General features: G+C 32.1%; 2 protein-coding genes across 3 annotated transcripts in view; one reads left to right on the top strand and one right to left on the bottom strand.

The window, feature by feature from the left end:
• Positions 1 to 5,979, top strand: part of LOC111044442 (armadillo repeat-containing protein 7) — a 37,020-nt gene extending 31,041 nt beyond the window's left edge. Inside the window, exon 5 of one of the 2 annotated variants that reach the window (XM_039439582.1) lies at positions 5,301 to 5,979. Coding sequence is in view for 1 of the 2 variants with exons in the window: in XM_039439583.1 (XP_039295517.1) it covers positions 5,301 to 5,371 (71 nt within the window). In the remaining variant the exon portion in view is untranslated. The remainder of the gene's footprint in view (positions 1 to 5,300) is intronic. The other variant, XM_039439583.1, reaches the window with a different exon arrangement.
• Positions 532 to 17,419, bottom strand: LOC111044441 (cystathionine gamma-lyase). Its single transcript, XM_039439580.1, is given in 9 exon segments — positions 532 to 737; positions 2,560 to 2,734; positions 5,974 to 6,126; positions 7,936 to 8,071; positions 9,108 to 9,124; positions 9,127 to 9,241; positions 11,537 to 11,636; positions 13,054 to 13,241; positions 17,211 to 17,419. Coding segments are annotated over 9 exon segments (1,200 nt in total). The 5' UTR covers positions 17,379 to 17,419; the 3' UTR covers positions 532 to 589.
• Between the last annotated feature and the right edge of the window lie 242 nt (positions 17,420 to 17,661).

The raw sequence follows: 17,661 nt of genomic DNA, 5'->3' as shown, positions 1-17,661 counted from the left end.
TGTACATACGTTGACGCGCAATTAAAAAAGGAACGTACCTGTCAAAATTTCATGAAAATCTATTACCGCGTTTCGCCGTAAATGCGCAACATAAAAACATTTCAACATTAAGAAAAATGCCAAACCGTCGACTTGAATCTTAGACCTCACTCCGCTCGGTCAATAATAATAATGCTAATTTATAAAAATAGGGAGTAACTTATCAGATACTCTGTATACATTCTTACAACCTTATGGGAAAGGATCATCATCATTATCGATCTCCGTCTCCAGTTGCCCGGGTGCGGTTATGGGTAAGGGAATGGATATGGGGATGGATATGGGTAAGGGGATGCGGTATGGGAAAGGATATGAATATAAAACAGTTAAAATTAGTAAAACTCAAGAATTTGCCCGTATTTTCCCGACGACATGTGTATTTTCCAATGAAGTTATCATAGGTTGATCTAAGAACTTGATCCAAATCAAGGAATGAATTCTATACGTCCTCACAGTCTATTGGGAAAGGATTCAAATATAAAACAATCAAAATTAGTAAAACTCAATAATAAGATCGTATATCTCTGATGACATTTATTTTCTAATTAAGTTATTTCCGCATAGATCTCAGAGCTTGGTCCAGATCATTGAGTAGATCAGGGCTGGATTCCAGACCAACTGATAACCTGATGAAATTATCCGTGATACCTATCAGAGCTCTGTGATCTGGAGGTACTGAGGCGTGGGTCATAATGCACCTGAAAGAAGTGAATAAATCAATTAAAATCAGAATAAATCACTAAATAATAGTCAAATAATCAATCCCTATACAAAATTGCACTGCAGACTGTGTAAAATAAGTTGAGACTTGGAGAAGATATCGTGTTGCCAAGTTGTGCGAAATTTCAATCCTTTCATGTAAGCCCATATGACTGGATGTATTCAAATTGACATCTCAGGATCTTCTCGTATAGGGAGATTATCTATAGCTTGTATACTAGTAGTTCTGTGAACAGTAGACCCTCGCGCTCATTGACCTGTTGTTATGTTTTCTCAAAAATTAATAAATAATTTGTCAATTTAAAAACTCTAGAAAAAATCCTAAATAAACATAGAGCTTTCTGTCCTATCGTACCGTGACGTGTCGTCCCGGAATGTGAGTGTGAGCGCTGTTATCAGGTCTGGCTGCAACAACTGTCTACAACGTTGATGGAAAGATACATTTTCAAGATGTTCGATGTTTTTGAACAGGTAGTATTATAGTCCACTAAACAGCAGATTTATGATGAATAATTCTATATTCTGGTTTTTACTCTAATATTGGCGTATGAAGGAGGCTCCATTTTCCTTTCATATTATCCTTGAAATGCAAATTTCCAAAAACCTTGTATATACGTCGACGCGCAATTAAAAAAGGAACATACCTGTCAAGTTTCATGAACATCTATTACCGCGTTTCGCCGTAAATGCGCAACATATAAACATTAAGAGAAATGCCAAACCGTCGACTTGAATCTTAGACCTCACTTCGCTCGGTCAAAAATGAGTTGAGACTTGAAGAAGATATCCGTGTTGCCAAATTCTGCGAAATTTCAATCCGTTCATGCTAGCTCATATGACTGGATATATTCAAATTACAGATGGAAATTACTGAGATATTGCAATTATTCATTCAAATGCTAATGAATTAATAATTGACCGAGCGAAGAGAGGTCTAAGATTCAAGTCGACGGTTTGGTATTTCTCTAAATGTTTATATGTTGCGCATTTACGGCGAAACGCGGGAATAGATTTTCAAGAAATTTGACAGTTATGTTTCTTTTTAAATTGCGCGTCGACGTATATACAAGGTTTTTGGAAATTTTGCATTTCAAGGATAATATAAAAGGAAAAAGGAGCCTCCTTCATACGCCAATATTAGAGTAAAAATCAGACTATAGAATTATTCATCATAAATCAGCTGTTTAGTGGACTATAATACTACCCGTTCAAAAACATCGAACATCTTGAAAATGTATCTTTCCATCAACGTTGTAAACAGTTGCAGCCAGACCTGATAACAGCGCTCACACTCACATTCCGGGACGACACGTCACGGTACGATAGGACAGAAAGCTCTATGTTTATTTAGGATTTTTTCTAGAATTCAAATTGATGAATTATTTATTAATTTTTGAGAAAACAAAACAACAGGTCAATGTAACTTATTGAGCGCGAGGTCTATATGTGTTAAAAGAAGTTCATCTTCAAATTTATTAATATGTGCTAAACCTGTTATTTTCATACCCAATTATTGTATGATTATGCATTTTCAACATTTATTTATTTATTTATTCGTGGTCAAAAACACAAATTATATAAAAATGATTAGGAAGGAACAACAGGCTTGGCCCAAATCTATTCCATTCCCAAATTTCGATAAATTAATAAAATGCCCAAAAATAGGTTATGTTTCTACTGTAAAACGGTCAAGATCAATTTTCGTCCAAAATATATATATAAGCTAAACATTGATGAATAATCTAATAAATCATAAATAATAATTGGTAGTAAATAGTTGAATATCTATTTATTACTCACGGTAACTCGGCCAAACTCTTATGACCTCCCAAACTTTCGGCCAATGTGAATACTTTGAGCTTCTTCAGGAATGTTTTGCTCTCTTGTAGACCATATTTATGATAGAATGAGACCATCCCTCCATACCCTGACATTTGGCGTAGAGCTAGCTCATGTTTTGGATAGGAAGGTAATCCTAGAAAAAAAGAAAAAAAACAGTTTTGTTTATTGAATGTATGATCACACATATAAAAACAAATTTATTTATTTATTATTTTACAAAGGCGACTTTCTAGAAGTATTTTAAGCCTAGGTGATGATGATGGGATGAATGATAATACAATGAAGGTAGAGTTATGAATGTATGAAAATGATAGGTTATGCTATCCACTTGAATTGATTTGAATCCACTTTTCAGTCAAGAAATAAATAAACTAGAAATTGATAGTAAGTATACAATAAAGAAAGGTTCCACTATAAGAAATAAAATGTATGATTTTTCAAGCCTTTCCACCAGAGAAAACTTCTATAATATATAGATAAAACTTCTATAATATAGAGATAAAACTTCTATAATATATAGATAAAACTCTATAATATACAGATAAAACTTCTATAATATATAGATAAAACTTAATATATATCTTGTATTCTGTGCTTTCCACATAGAGGATAGTTATCCTGTATATCTACCATTATATATACCATCATATACCAGTATATACCAGTATATCTGAACATTATCAATTATATTTTATTCGTCAAGAAATTATATTTTAATGATTCAATAATAGATGTTTATAGTTGAGATTAATATTTTGTCAATTAATTATATTTTTACATTGCTGAAAAACGATTTGGCCATTTTGCAGAGGTAGAAAAGGATATAAAGTTAGAAAGAAGAGTGCTCTCTACTTTATCGAATGATAGACAAGGATAGCGACACAATGTTAATTAAATACTACCATAGAGAAACAATAGCATAAGTAGATATCCCATGGTATAGGGCGTTTATGTCGCAACTTTTACTGTTATCTCAAGCCGATAGCCCACGTAGTTCTTTCCCGTGAAGCTTTATGACGCTGGTAGTCTTTCATATTGTGCCGTTCATACAATCTTACCCGGTCAAAACAGTAAAAATCAACAATAATCGGACAGTAATCGGCTTGGGATAACAGTAAAAGTTGCGACATAAACGCCCTATACCATGGGATATCTACTTACGCTATTGTTTCTCTATGATACTACCATTCACACTATAAAACTTGAAATTGCAATTTATAATTCGTTATAAGTGGTAATTAAGTGGAATATTTCTATAAATTGATTATTAATTCAAGCCATCTAAATTCAAAATTTATAGTTTATTTTCGACTGAAATGTTATAAAAATTGTACACATGAAATTCTAACCTTATCTTGGACTTTGTCACCTATAAATTTGGAAGAAAAATAGCACAAGGACTATCTTATTATTTTATCTTCCAATGTTATACATTAGTGTCATTTGCAATGTAAATAAATAAACTAGAAATTGATAGTAAGTATACAATAAAGAAAGGTTCCACTATAAGAAATAAAATGTATGATTTTTCAAGCCTTTCCACCAGAGAAAACTTCTATAATATATAGATAAAACTTCTATAATATATATCTTGTATTCTGTGCTTTCCACATAGAGGATAGTTATCCTGTATATCTACCATTATATATACCATCATATACCAGTATATACCAGTATATCTGACCATTATCAATTTATATTTTAATCGTCAAGAAAATATATTTTTAATGATTCAATAATAAATGTTTATAGTTGAGATTGATATTTTGTTAATTAATATTATATTTTTACATTGCTGAAAAACGATTTGGCCTTGTTGCAGAGGTAGAAAAGGATATAAAGTTAGAAAGAAGAGTGCTCTCTACTTTATCGAATGATAGACAAGGATAGCGACACCAATGTTAATTAAATACTACCATAGAGAAACAATAGCATAAGTAGATATCCCATGGTATAGGGCGTTTATGTCGCAACTTTTACTGTTATCTCAAGCCGATAGCCCACGTAGTTCTTTCCCGTGAAGCTTTATGACGCTGGTAGTCTTTCATATTGTGCCGTTCATACAATCTTACCCGGTCAAAACAGTAAAAATCAACAATAATCGACAGTAATCGGCTTGGGATAACAGTAAAAGTTGCGACATAAACGCCCTATACCATGGGATATCTACTTACGCTATTGTTTCTCTATGATACTACCATTCACACTATAAAACTTGAAATTGCAATTTATTATTCGTTACAAGTGGTAATTGAGTGGAATATTTCTATAAATTGATTATTAATTCAAGCCATCTAAATTCAAAATTTATAGTTTTAATAGTTCTAATGGACTGAAATGTTATAAAAATTGTACACATGAAATTCTAACCTTATCTTGGACTTTGCCACCTATAAATTTGGTAGAAAAATAGCACAAGGACTACCTTATTATTTTATCTTCCAATGTTATTACATTAGTGTCATTTGCAATGTAAATAAATAAAAAAAATTGCAGTTTGTATTATAATATGATAAAACATCAAAGTAAGAAGTAGAGTATAAAAACAACCTTTATATAAATATATTCGAAAAAATTAATCTTGGTCAAATCGGATTCGAACAAATCATATATTGAATCTTTAATAATAGTATAAGAAATAATTATACCATTGTATAAAAATTAAAACTATTGATATAGAACCACTTCTTGATTTTCAGATTACGGCAAAGAAGGGCCTCGAATTCTAGAGGATTTTAGAAAGGATTTCGAAATATATTTACCAGGATGAAGGACTTTCTTAACATCGGGATAAAACTATAAATATCAATTTACAGACTGCGTGGAGGATCTCTAGCTTTGCAGGATTTGGAGATATATTTACTAGGATGAAGAACTTTCTCGACAACAGGATAAGACTAGAAATATCAATTTACAGACTACAAGAAAGACCTCTAGCTCTGCATGAGTTTTGGAAGGATTTCGAAATATATTAACCTTTATGAAGGACTTTCTCGACATCGGAATGAAAGACAGAAGGATCTCGAGCTCTGCAGGATTTTAGGAAGGATTTGGATATACATTTACCAGGATGGAGGACTTTCTCGACATCAGTATGAGACTAGAAATATCAGTCCACAGACTGCAAGAAGGATCTCTAGCTCTGCATGAGTTTTGGAAGGATTTCGAAAGATATTAACCAGGATGAAGGACTTTCTCGACACCCTGATAAGACTGGAAATATCAATTTACAGACTACAAGAAGGATCTCTAGCTTTGCAGGATTTGGAAAAATATTCACCAGACTATGGACTACAGACTATTTCAATTCATAGACTACAAGGAGGATCTCAAACTCTGCATGATTTTGGAAGGATTTCGAAAGATATTTACCAGGATGAAGGACCTTCTCGACATCAGGATGGGACTCCAGGAATCTTCCAACCGCCAGACCGTTCTTCATATGCTGCTCCATACGGATGTTGAGCGTTTTTAAACTACGGTTTACCAGGTAGCAGTCGAATGGAGACGGGACTATACCGTTTGCTAGATAAAAAACAACGAGAAATAATCGTTAAACATTTGTAGACTTCCTGTTTGAGAGGAGGTTTGAGTTGTTGAAGATATGGAAAGATCATGTTGTGCATTGTAGGCTACGATTAATCTTAATATTTCTGACTTTTCATATTCAGATATTATATTAAAAAAATATTAAAACACAATAGTTTTTGGCGTTCTGGCATGAAAAAGAAGCCTTGAGCTCCAGCCACGAGTTCTAAAAATAAGAAATACATTTTTTTAATCTAATAACAGCAGTACAAATGATACAATATTCTGTTGATGGATGTTGAATTTTATCTATAATCCAAGTACTTGATAAAAATAATATAAATATTTAAGTTGAGTACACTGAGGTCTGATTTTTAGGACATTATTTTTATCAAATCTATAGGTTTAATGGTTCATTAAATTCAGTTAGTATCAGTTAGAATATGATATAGATTCTAATATCAAACTCAATGTAAACTCTATTTTCTGTGGTCCTATCCACAAAAACTTGTTACTATAAGTAGTAAAGATGGAACAACCAAAACTAATATCTTGTCTTTCAGATTTTACAGTTCCAAGTTTGCAGATGTAAAGACATTACAGTTCTCCCAGCTGTCAATATTTGCAGAAGCAGAATTATTGGTGTTACTCGATAACAGCTAATTTGGATTTTCGTTAAATGATAAATCAATTATTAATTTTAACTATTATATTAGCTTCTTATTCAACCTGGGGCGAATCATCTGATATTTGCCACCAGTTCATTTAATATTTTCTTAGTTCAATTTTAGCAACTCTACATTACAGTAAAACATTTAATCATTCAGTTTATTTTATCCAGTTTATTTCATCCAGTTTTATTTAACCTATTTTATCATATGAAATCCACAAATAAAATTTCCTATAAACCCAACACTTACTCTATAATCATGAATCATATATATTTGTACTCTGTTACTTACTGCTTCAATTAACTTGAGTTATTTACAATTTTCACTTTCTATTACTTGATTATTATTATTTAGCATATGACAGACACACTACAAATATATAGCTCATGAGTCTCAAATGTCTACATATACACTGTATATTTCCAAATTCTTTGAGATGTTGTGTAGTTTTCGGTCAGGAGAACATAAGTTTGTCTGACCGCCATTGTATTCTCTATTGTATCACCATAAATGATACAGTATCAGCACAAAATGATACAATATCACCACAGTAGTTATTGGTCAGGAGAACATAAGTTTGTCTGACCGCCATTGTCTTCTCTACTGTATTACCATAAATGATACAGTATCACCACAAAATGATACAGTATCACCACAAAATGATACAGTATCACCACAGTAGTTTTCGGTCAGGAGAACATAAGTTTGTCTGACCGCCATTGTCTTCTCTACTGTATCACCATAAATGATACAGTATCACCACAAAATGATACAGTATCACCACAGTAGTTTTTGGTCAGGAGAACATAAGTTTGTCTGACCGCCATTGTCTTCTCTATTGTATCACCATAAATGATACAGTATCACCACAAAATGATACAGTATCACCACAGTAGTTTTTGGTCAGGAGAACATAAGTTGTCTGACCGCCATTGTCTTCTCTACTGTATCACCATAAATGATACAGTATCACCACAAAATGATACAGTATCACCATAGTAGTTTTTGGTCAGGAGAACATACGTTTGTCTGACAGCCATTATTTGCTAGACCATTTAGCGTTACCCAATGTGCACCATGGAGGCGAACTATCATTACACATATTACTTGATTATTGTTATTCACAACTACTTACTATTTAGATTGAAGCGTAGTTGCTCGTAGATTTTATCATCGTTCAAGGTAGCTGCTCCCATGATAACATCAGAATGTCCGTTCAAATATTTGGTGGCAGAATACATTACAATATCAGCTCCCAATTCCAATGGTTTCTGAAATAAATAGAATAATATTAACACACTTTTCCCATGTATTTCAAACGACATTCAGTAAAATATTTTAGTAAAAAATCAGTTTCTCTTACTCACTCTAGTCACTCTCTGACTGTAGTAGACCTACTTTTCGACCGTCTCGCGATCATTTTCGCAACTGTGCCGACCGGGAATGTTTTGTTGGTTAGGAATAATATTCATGAAAATTTATCAACATTCAAATAAATAAATACATTTGACTTGAGTTATTAACTAATCATACTGAGATTCACTATCACTGTCAGCATTTCTTATAAATAGCATGAATGATTCTCATTCTACTAATTCTAACAGTTTAAATTAAGACGCTCTTTAGTCAACTAGTGTTATTCTTATAAAGGCCAGTTTCTAGGACACCTATAGAATCGAATGGACTATTAAATCATATTAAATAAACAGACTAAGAAATTGTCAAAAACCACAGATTTTGACAATTTTTTAGTCTGTTTACTTAATATAATAATAGTGAGTAGGTCTTATAATAATTATTATTTAATATAACAAATAGTGAGTAGGTTTTTGATTTTGTATTCAAATTTTTTAAATAAGTGCAATATTTCTAAAGTTTCTAATTTATTGTGATACATTCTGTAATTTATTTAGAGTAGACTATAAAATCAACCTTCAAAATTCAAAATTTTAGATCATCATTCTTGGACTGAAAATCAAGTGACGAAGCAGTGTGTGATCACATAACCTTATCTTTTGGACAATATTAACATTTTATCAAAATTTTTGGAGAGAAATAGTACAGGCTCAGCCTAGTTTTTTCTCCAATGTCATGACTGTATTATGATTATAGTATTTTATACAATAGATGAATAAAATAAATAAATAATATGAATAATTACCACAATATCAACTTCTCAACTACACAAAAAGTGAGTATTAAATCTATAGGTTTAATAATGGGTTGACAGATTTAATAATAATTGTTATAGAAACTGGGTCTAGTTAAAGGTAATAATTTATTGTATCAAAAATAAACCAATCTTACCTGGAAATAGGGAGTCAAAACGTGTTATCGACTACAACAATGATGTCTTTCGATTTTTTCTTGGCTAGTTCACTAATTTTCTCGATGTCCCAGATTTTCAGGGTAGGGTTTGTAGGGCTTTCTAACCAGATAATCTGTAACAAGAAAATTGAAAATATATAGTAGCATATTTTTCATTTTCAGGGTAGGGTTTGTAGGACTTTCCAACCAGATAATCTGTAACAAGAAAATTGAAAATATATACTGTAGTAGCATATTTTGCATAAGATACAAAAATAAAATGAATTCTTTATCAGAAAATTGGAGCAGCTCCTTCTATAGTAGAGTTTCGATAGAACTTTAACAGTATAATAGCTGTTTAAGGATAATTTAATTGAATGAAAAGACTAAGAAATTGTCAAAAACTACAGATTTTATTAAAAGTTAGTAACTTATTATTTCTAAAACTAAGAATATTTCCAACTTTTAATAAAATCGGCGGTTTTTGACAATTTTTCCGTTTTTATAGATTCTATTAGATTGAACGGAGCCTGACAAACACATATGCACATCATGTGTATGATAAGTTATGTTCAATCTAATAGAATCTATAAGGACGGAAAAATACACATTTTGTTAATAACTTTGGTGTAAACGCAGCTTCACACCTTGAACAGAATAAAATTGTCATAGCAACTGCTATCACAAGTAGTTTTAACAAAAACAGACAAACCTTTTCATATTCTTCTCCCAAATTTAGTTATGAACACAGATTCAAACATTCTAGTCTGTGATACGAGTCTAAATAACATAATATTTTTCATTTTTAATTGACCGAACGAAGTGAGGTCTAAAGCTGCGTACACATATACGCACTTCCAACCCGCACCGAGCACGCTCCGCCCTCGTACCGCCCTCGTTCCTCCATCGAACCACAGTCGCTCCGCCCACGCACCCATCATGAACGTTACGGAAGATCTTCTCGCGTTCCCCGGTCGAACCACTGTTGCTCCCCGGTCGATCATCAATCGCTCTGCTGGAGTGACGTTCGGTTGCGGAGCAGAGCGACAGTCTGTACGCACCTTTAGATTCAAGTCGACGGTTTGGCATTTCTCTTAATGTTTAAATGTTTATATGTTGCGCATTTACGGCGAAACGCGGTGATAGATTTTCATGAAATTTGACAGGTATGTTCCTTTTTTAATTTCGCGTCGACGTATATACAAGGTTTTTGGAAATTTTGCATTTCAAGGATAATATAAAAGGAAAAAGGAGCCTCCTTCATACGCTAATATTAGAGTAAAATCAGACTATAGAATTATCCATCATAAATCAGCTGCCAAGTGATTACACAGATGTGTGGAGAAGCCAGTCTATTGCTGTATTTCCATAAGGTATATAGTTTCAATCAGGTACTTGTGGATGAGAATACTGCGTGAGGTCTACTGTTCTCCATAATTGAAAGTATAAGACGTTGATGTTGTCAATATCACTATATTTGTTCAAAAATTAATTCACATTACAGAACCAGGTTTCATGGTTACAGCTACCACAGCTTCAGCTGAACTGTGGAGATTAGCTCAGCTGAAGATGTGGTAGGTGCTACCATGAAACCTGGTTCTGTAATATGAATAATTTTCGAATAAATATAGTGGTGTTGACAATATCAACGTCTTATTCTTTCAATTCAAAACAGTAATAATAGACAGTAGTCGACAGTAATCAGCTTGAGTTAACATGAAACTGATGCTGGCTTGAAATTTGGAACATAAACGACCTATACCATGGTATATCTACTCAAAGACCTTAAAGAGATATAGACCCACAATGCCTATGCCTTCCCAATGATAGCTCTTACTTGAAATTGAAGGCCGCCATTGGGGTATTTTAGCACGAGATATTATATCTATATATTTGTAATATTATAGATTACAAAGGCATTGGTATGTAATAATCTTATAGGTTGCCCCCTCAATGGCCGACACTATAGTGAGGTCCACGTTATAATGACAGTATTTGATCAACTTTGGTTTTGCTATCCTTGTCTATCATTCGACAAAGCTGGTGGTACTATCCATTTCTAGGTCCAAAACGATGCCCATTATGTTTTCGACAGTGTAGAAATATAATTAATTACTTCAGAGAATCGGCATCGCTATTTTTCTATCTTTATCCACTGCCATTATAACGTGGACCTCACTATAGCGCTGTATGTGAGTCTATAAATAAAACAAAAAGTTTTTTAAAGTTTTCTATGCATCTTTAAAGTCTGTGTATCTACTTATGCTATCTTTTCTCCATGGTAATACCATAGATGAAGGATAAGTAAGTATATTATTCTTGTCTCTGGTAATACTCTCATATTATTAAAGAAATCACAGACTTATCATTAGCAAAATTTTCATTAGATAAAATGATTTTTTATAAATAAAAATAAAATAGTATTTTACCTTGGTGTTAGGTTTCATAGCTGCTACAAACTTTACAGGATCATCAGCGTTAAGAAATGTAGATTCAATGCCGTTTTTCGCCGCAATATTACGGAAATACCTGTTCAAAGAGAAATTCGAATGTTATACCCAATGAACGGATCAGTAGAATAACGATTGGGAATTTGAACCAGTCAGAAAATTGAAGAAAATCGAATCATCCATGAAAGATTGTACATATATGGTGAGGTCCACGTTAAAATGGCAGTGGAGAAAGATAGGAGAACAGTGTTGCCGATACTCTGTCCTGCCACCGCCTTCTATAGAAGATAAATAATGATTGTGAATATGAATAAATCAGAAAATTTGAAAAGATCAAATCAACCATGAATGATCATTCAGATAATGAGGTACACGTTATAATATGGCAGTGGAGAAAGATAGGAGAACGGCGTTGCCGATTCTATGCCCCACTGCCTTCTTTAGAAGATAAATAATGATACCGGTATATCTCATGTAATATCAACTGTTCATTCTTGTTTGAAATAATCAATTACAATGTCAAGTGAATTTTATGATGGAAATAAAATTATTTATTTATTTATTTTATTATATTTTGTTCGTCAAGAAAATAATATGTTTATCAATGATTAAACAATAAATTGTTATAATTGAGATTGAATAGAATACACCATACAATCAAAATATTGAATATTTTGTTGATTGAATATTTTTTTTTTCAAATTTTTCTCACATTACATATATATGATAGGTTTTACAAATTGAAGTACGGTAATCATTTATAGATTCATCCTATATCTATCATACATGAAGTAAGAATCTATTTTTCCTATTATAATAATTTTGTATAATTATTTTCTAAAAATAATAATGATAATTTCTCTGGATGTTGGACGACACATCCAGAGTAGTTTATTCACAAATTCAGGAACATTACATATTATTTTCTCATACATTTTCAATACCGTAATATAACAATATTTAAAGTTTTCAAATTGGAACCTCACTATATAATATATAATATGTGTCGTGCTTCGCTCGTTATTTTTATATTTATTGATAAACAGAACACTATTCTCTAAAATGATTATGTTTATATTTTACAACTGGCTATACGTCAGCTTATGAATTTCGGGGATGCGATATTTTGATTTTGCAAAGAATCACTCGTTCACTTTTTACTATCCACAGACGTCGAAATTCTCAGCTGTTTCAGCCAAGGATGAATCATCCTTTTAATGTCGTTCAGCGAGTTTTCCCAAGGATGAGACCTAGTGCAATCGAATTGTTATGTCATAAACCTACTATGTTCCAAATTTCGTGAAAATCGTTGGAGCCGTTTTCGAGATCCGTTGAACATAAATAAACAGATATAAAAATATACAGAAATTGCTCGCTCAATATAATAGGATAACGTGGACCTCACTATAGATGAATAGATGAAGAGAGATTCTTCATTCATTTTCATTCTTTATTCATTTTCATTCTTTATTCATAAATAAGAGAGAGATACTGACCTGTTAGTGCCACCGTAGAGGTCATCAACACACAGCACATGGTCTCCTGTACCGATGAGGCTAGTAATGCAAGTTAGGGCGCCGAGTCCCGTTGCGAAGCACATGCCGTATTTTGCGCCCTCCAGGCTGGCTAGACATTGTTCAAGGCATTGACGGCTGGGGTTGCCACCTCGGCCGTACTCGAATTTCTAAAAAGTGATGAATTATATTAAATAATAAATAAATTATTACAGTCGAACCTCCACTTAACGAAATCCTCTACACAACGAATTTTTACCTGGTCCCATGACATTTTAGAGTTTTTGCTGCTTTTTTACCTCTATGTAACGAATTTCAGACCTCTCAACAACAAAGTTTTCTCTTGACTTCAACATACAAAGTGTAGTGTGTGTATTGGAAGCAGACGCTTATTTTCAAGGAATTGTTTACAGTAGTATCAGCAGAAAGGTCAATAGACTAAAAATAATTGCAATTCAGGTAGGAAGAAGATAGGGTGGTAGACAGTTGATAGAGGGTGAAACACTTGTCGGAAATTGAATGCAAGTTACTGGATATTGAATTCCAAGAACTTGTCATTATTGTAGACCGCAGGCAGGTGAACGACTGGACTTCCCCATTCTTGTTTTTGTCACACATTTCAATTCTTTGAACTGACTATGATGATGATAGCTGTGACGAACCTGAGGAGAAGAATCCGTCAGATCAAAAAGTTCTAGATGCTTTCAAAATTATCAGGCAAGGATTAAAACTGAAAAATAGTGTACCAGACGTCTGACTGTTGGAATAGTTGTGAGTCGTTTCTCGAACATGAATTTTTATTCAAATGCAAAATTGAACCGAAAATTACTCACTTTTTCAAATATGAAACATTAAAAAATAGGAAAGTTGATATTTATAGTGAAGTTATTGACAAAATAACCGTATTTTGCGTTCCATCTAATAGTATAAAGAGTTGAAAAATATTGCTACAGAGTATGTACTTTGATTAAACTCCACTAATAGTACAAATCAAGCTTTCTGAAAATAAATTGGTGAATTTACTTACTTATTACATTCTATAACTATTCAAAAACCATGTTTTTTCAAACAGCATGAATTTTCAAATTTCCATATAAATATTGGCCTAATAGGTACCCTACCCACGTTCGCGATGGTATGTTCTATGTACCATATTCATTCATTTACCGCCGTGATACGATATTATAAGATCCATAGGATCGTGGCAGTTTTCTTGACAGAACCTCTCAATAACGAATACCTCTCTGCAGCGAATTTTTTCTCGGGATAATCAACTTCGTTATGTAGAGGTTTGACTGTATATTGATAATAAATTGAAATTTATTCATGTGTTGAAATCAAAAGACGTTGATGTTGTCAACACCACTCAGTGGCGCCATTTAACCAAACTGCTAGTGGTGGGGGGTGGCAAAATTCAAGAGGTATGAGGGGGGAAGGAATACCTCCAAAGGATAGAGGGTCCTGGGTTCTTCCCATAAATGTTACATTCGAAGATGTTATTATATGCTTCATTATTTCCAGTTTTATACTAATATGGTTGAAGTATTAATACAAACATATACATTATTGAATCATGAAATATTTATTAGAAATATAGGCCTACAGAGAGGCCCTAAAGTAGGAATACACTGAAACAGATTTCTTAAAAATCATGGAAACAGATACATTTTTCTTTTACAATGACAATTTCATTGAATATCATATTCTAATATTGGAAACTAGCTTTCAGTTAGATTCTCAACAACTCTGTACATACATTATTGATTGTCTGATTGTGTCCTTTCTTTTGCTTTCACTGTGACATCTTGCAACCTGCTAATTCTCATGTTGAAATTTATGCAATAACTCACTTATTGTGCCCTGATCAATAATTGTACCCATTCTATATTATTTGAGCTTCAACTATACCACAGAGAAAAATATATTCTTTATTACTCCGTACCCGTAGCCATACTTTCAAGGAAAATTTGCTACATTGTTGATACTGTAGAAGGAATTATACTACTGCTGTTTAAGAAAGTATTGAATCAGTATGAGATTTTAAGGATTCGTGTAGATAGACCCGCATTTTCATTATTTATCTGATCCTTGGGTGGGTCTAGCCCCCCCCCCCCTAAATGGCGCCACTGCTACCACATCTCCAGCTGAACTAATGTTGTTTGTTATTGTTGGAGGAACAATTTTCATTCAATTATGGAGAAATACAACATCTCTTACCATACAATCAAATTATTCCTGTGTTGTTAATACACTTTTTTCACTATTAATTGAAACTATAAATTAAACTCTGTGAGATGAACACTAACAGTAACAGATCAAAACTTCGTCACTTCGAGTGTTCTTATAAAAAGTTGAAAATGTATTCATTTACTTCCTTCTCTACACTCGGATTTCAAAGAAATAAGCTATAAGACTGTCAACAAAATACATTTTTTGAATTTTTGGCAAATAAAATTGGATGCGATAAACATAAACAATTTATTCCTCTACCATACTCGGCTTTCTGTAAAAAATTGGATTGAATTTTACAAACCAAATTTAATAACAAAATAACACTCTCTAATCACTTAAAACTGTAAAATAATGATTAACTTTGAGAATTTTGATATAGAGGTACTTTAGTTAAAATAAGAAAATAATAGATCTTGAATAAATTCATTTATTTATTAGGTTAACAAAAACAATAAAACGATCAGAAAAGAAAAAACAGGCTATTGCCCAAAATTTCTTCAATTTCCTAATTTAGTTTCAAATTCGAGTTACAGGTGATGAAAAGAATCAGTCCACTTCTTCTGCTGTTCAATTTTTGTTTTTTTAAACACAGTAGATTAAGGAATAAATACTGCACTTTTACTGCAAAAAAATTGATTTGATTCAATGAAAGAATCAATTTCCTTTCTTGTCTGTACTGGAAATTCCAGTAAATTTTACCGTACAAAGAATTGAATTAAATACAAATTGATAGAATAAATTTACCAGATTTAATTTATTTATAACAGATAAATGAACTTTCATCATTTGCAATATATTTATCGAAATTATAAAGTGGTAAATTGTCAACTTTTTCTGCTTTAAATGTTATTCTGATCTGAATGAATGTATGGAATGTAGTCTACAATGAAGTTTAGAATAGAGGAGCAACCTTCAAGCATTCAATTTGAGACAATCTACACATTCGTAGACGTTCAAGCTATTTATTTCAAGAAGCCACTTTCAATGTTTTTTATTTATTTGAATATTACAATTGTGCGATAGTATCCCTCTAGCTTTAAGCTATTTGAGGGATATATAAAAATAATCCTTTACATACAATAAAAGCAATCAATAACAATAGTTATATTTCTCAATTTACCTGATAATATTTCTTCATTTTTTTGTACCGTAACTGATTGTTATGTTTTGTCCATTGCACCATAACTCAACTTGACTTATAAAATAGAAACAGACTTTGCTCGGTAAGCGACAATTAACAAGATAATCACTCTGAGATATTAGAATATACCTATATAATGTTATTCACTCTGAACACAAATATTTATTAAATTATAATATATCTTCATTGTAAAATTAAAATTATTTTAAACTCAACAAACCATAATAAAAATAGTTAATAAAAAATACATAATAAACTCGAATAAACACAATAAATAAAACATAATATTATTCCTGAAACTAATCAAAATTATTTATCCTTATGAAGTGCACTTTAAATTTTGTTTGAATCTCATTTTTACTCTGTAACATTGTCAACTCTAATGGCAATTAATTCAACAGAAATTTCTTTTTATACATGAATAAATAAAGCAATTATATATACTTGTTAAACAATGTTTTTTCTCTCCATACCCAATTTATTTTTAAAATGTTTTTTTTTTAAATGTTTTTTTTTTTATAAATGTTCAATAATATAACAATATTTAAAGTTTTCGAAATGATACCTTACTATATAATACAGAGGTTCCCAAACTGTGTGCTGTTATTATTGTACATTGTACATGGTTATTATTACATTATTAGTACTGTGCGCCATTATTACAATATTTTTCTTTTATTTTTATGCCTACTACATAATTACTAATCAAATAGGTCAATGAAGCAGTACTGTACTGTATTAGTAATGAGATGACGTCATAACTTACCGTAACAGCCGGTTCTAGTTGCTTGAAGGTTGACGACATGCATATGGGTGGCACAGCATCCATGTATCCCCATTGGTCAGGTTCTTGGCCCACGTGACAGGCCTTCGTTCCAAAATGCGGGTCTATCGGCTTCTTGAAACCAACATCCTTATTCTCGTCAAAAGACATGTTCTATATCTGAAAAAGATTCAAAAATAACAATCTAATAAATTATCATATACTAGATCAGGAATTGAGTATAGGCCTACCTAAAGTGATGTCCACGTTGTAATGGCAGTGTTTGATTTAACATTTGTGTAGCTCCTTGTCTATCATTCGACAAAGCAGATAACGCTATCCTTTTCTAGCTCTGCAACGTTCTTGGATCATTATTAAAAAATGTTGAAATATAATATCGATTAAAAAAATATTGACAATTAAAATATAATTTCAATATTACACGAACACAAAT

The sequence above is a fragment of the Nilaparvata lugens genome, chromosome 13 (genome assembly GCF_014356525.2).
Source record: "Nilaparvata lugens isolate BPH chromosome 13, ASM1435652v1, whole genome shotgun sequence".
NCBI lineage: Eukaryota > Metazoa > Arthropoda > Insecta > Hemiptera > Delphacidae > Nilaparvata > Nilaparvata lugens.
This window is presented reverse-complemented; position numbering and strand designations above follow the sequence as displayed.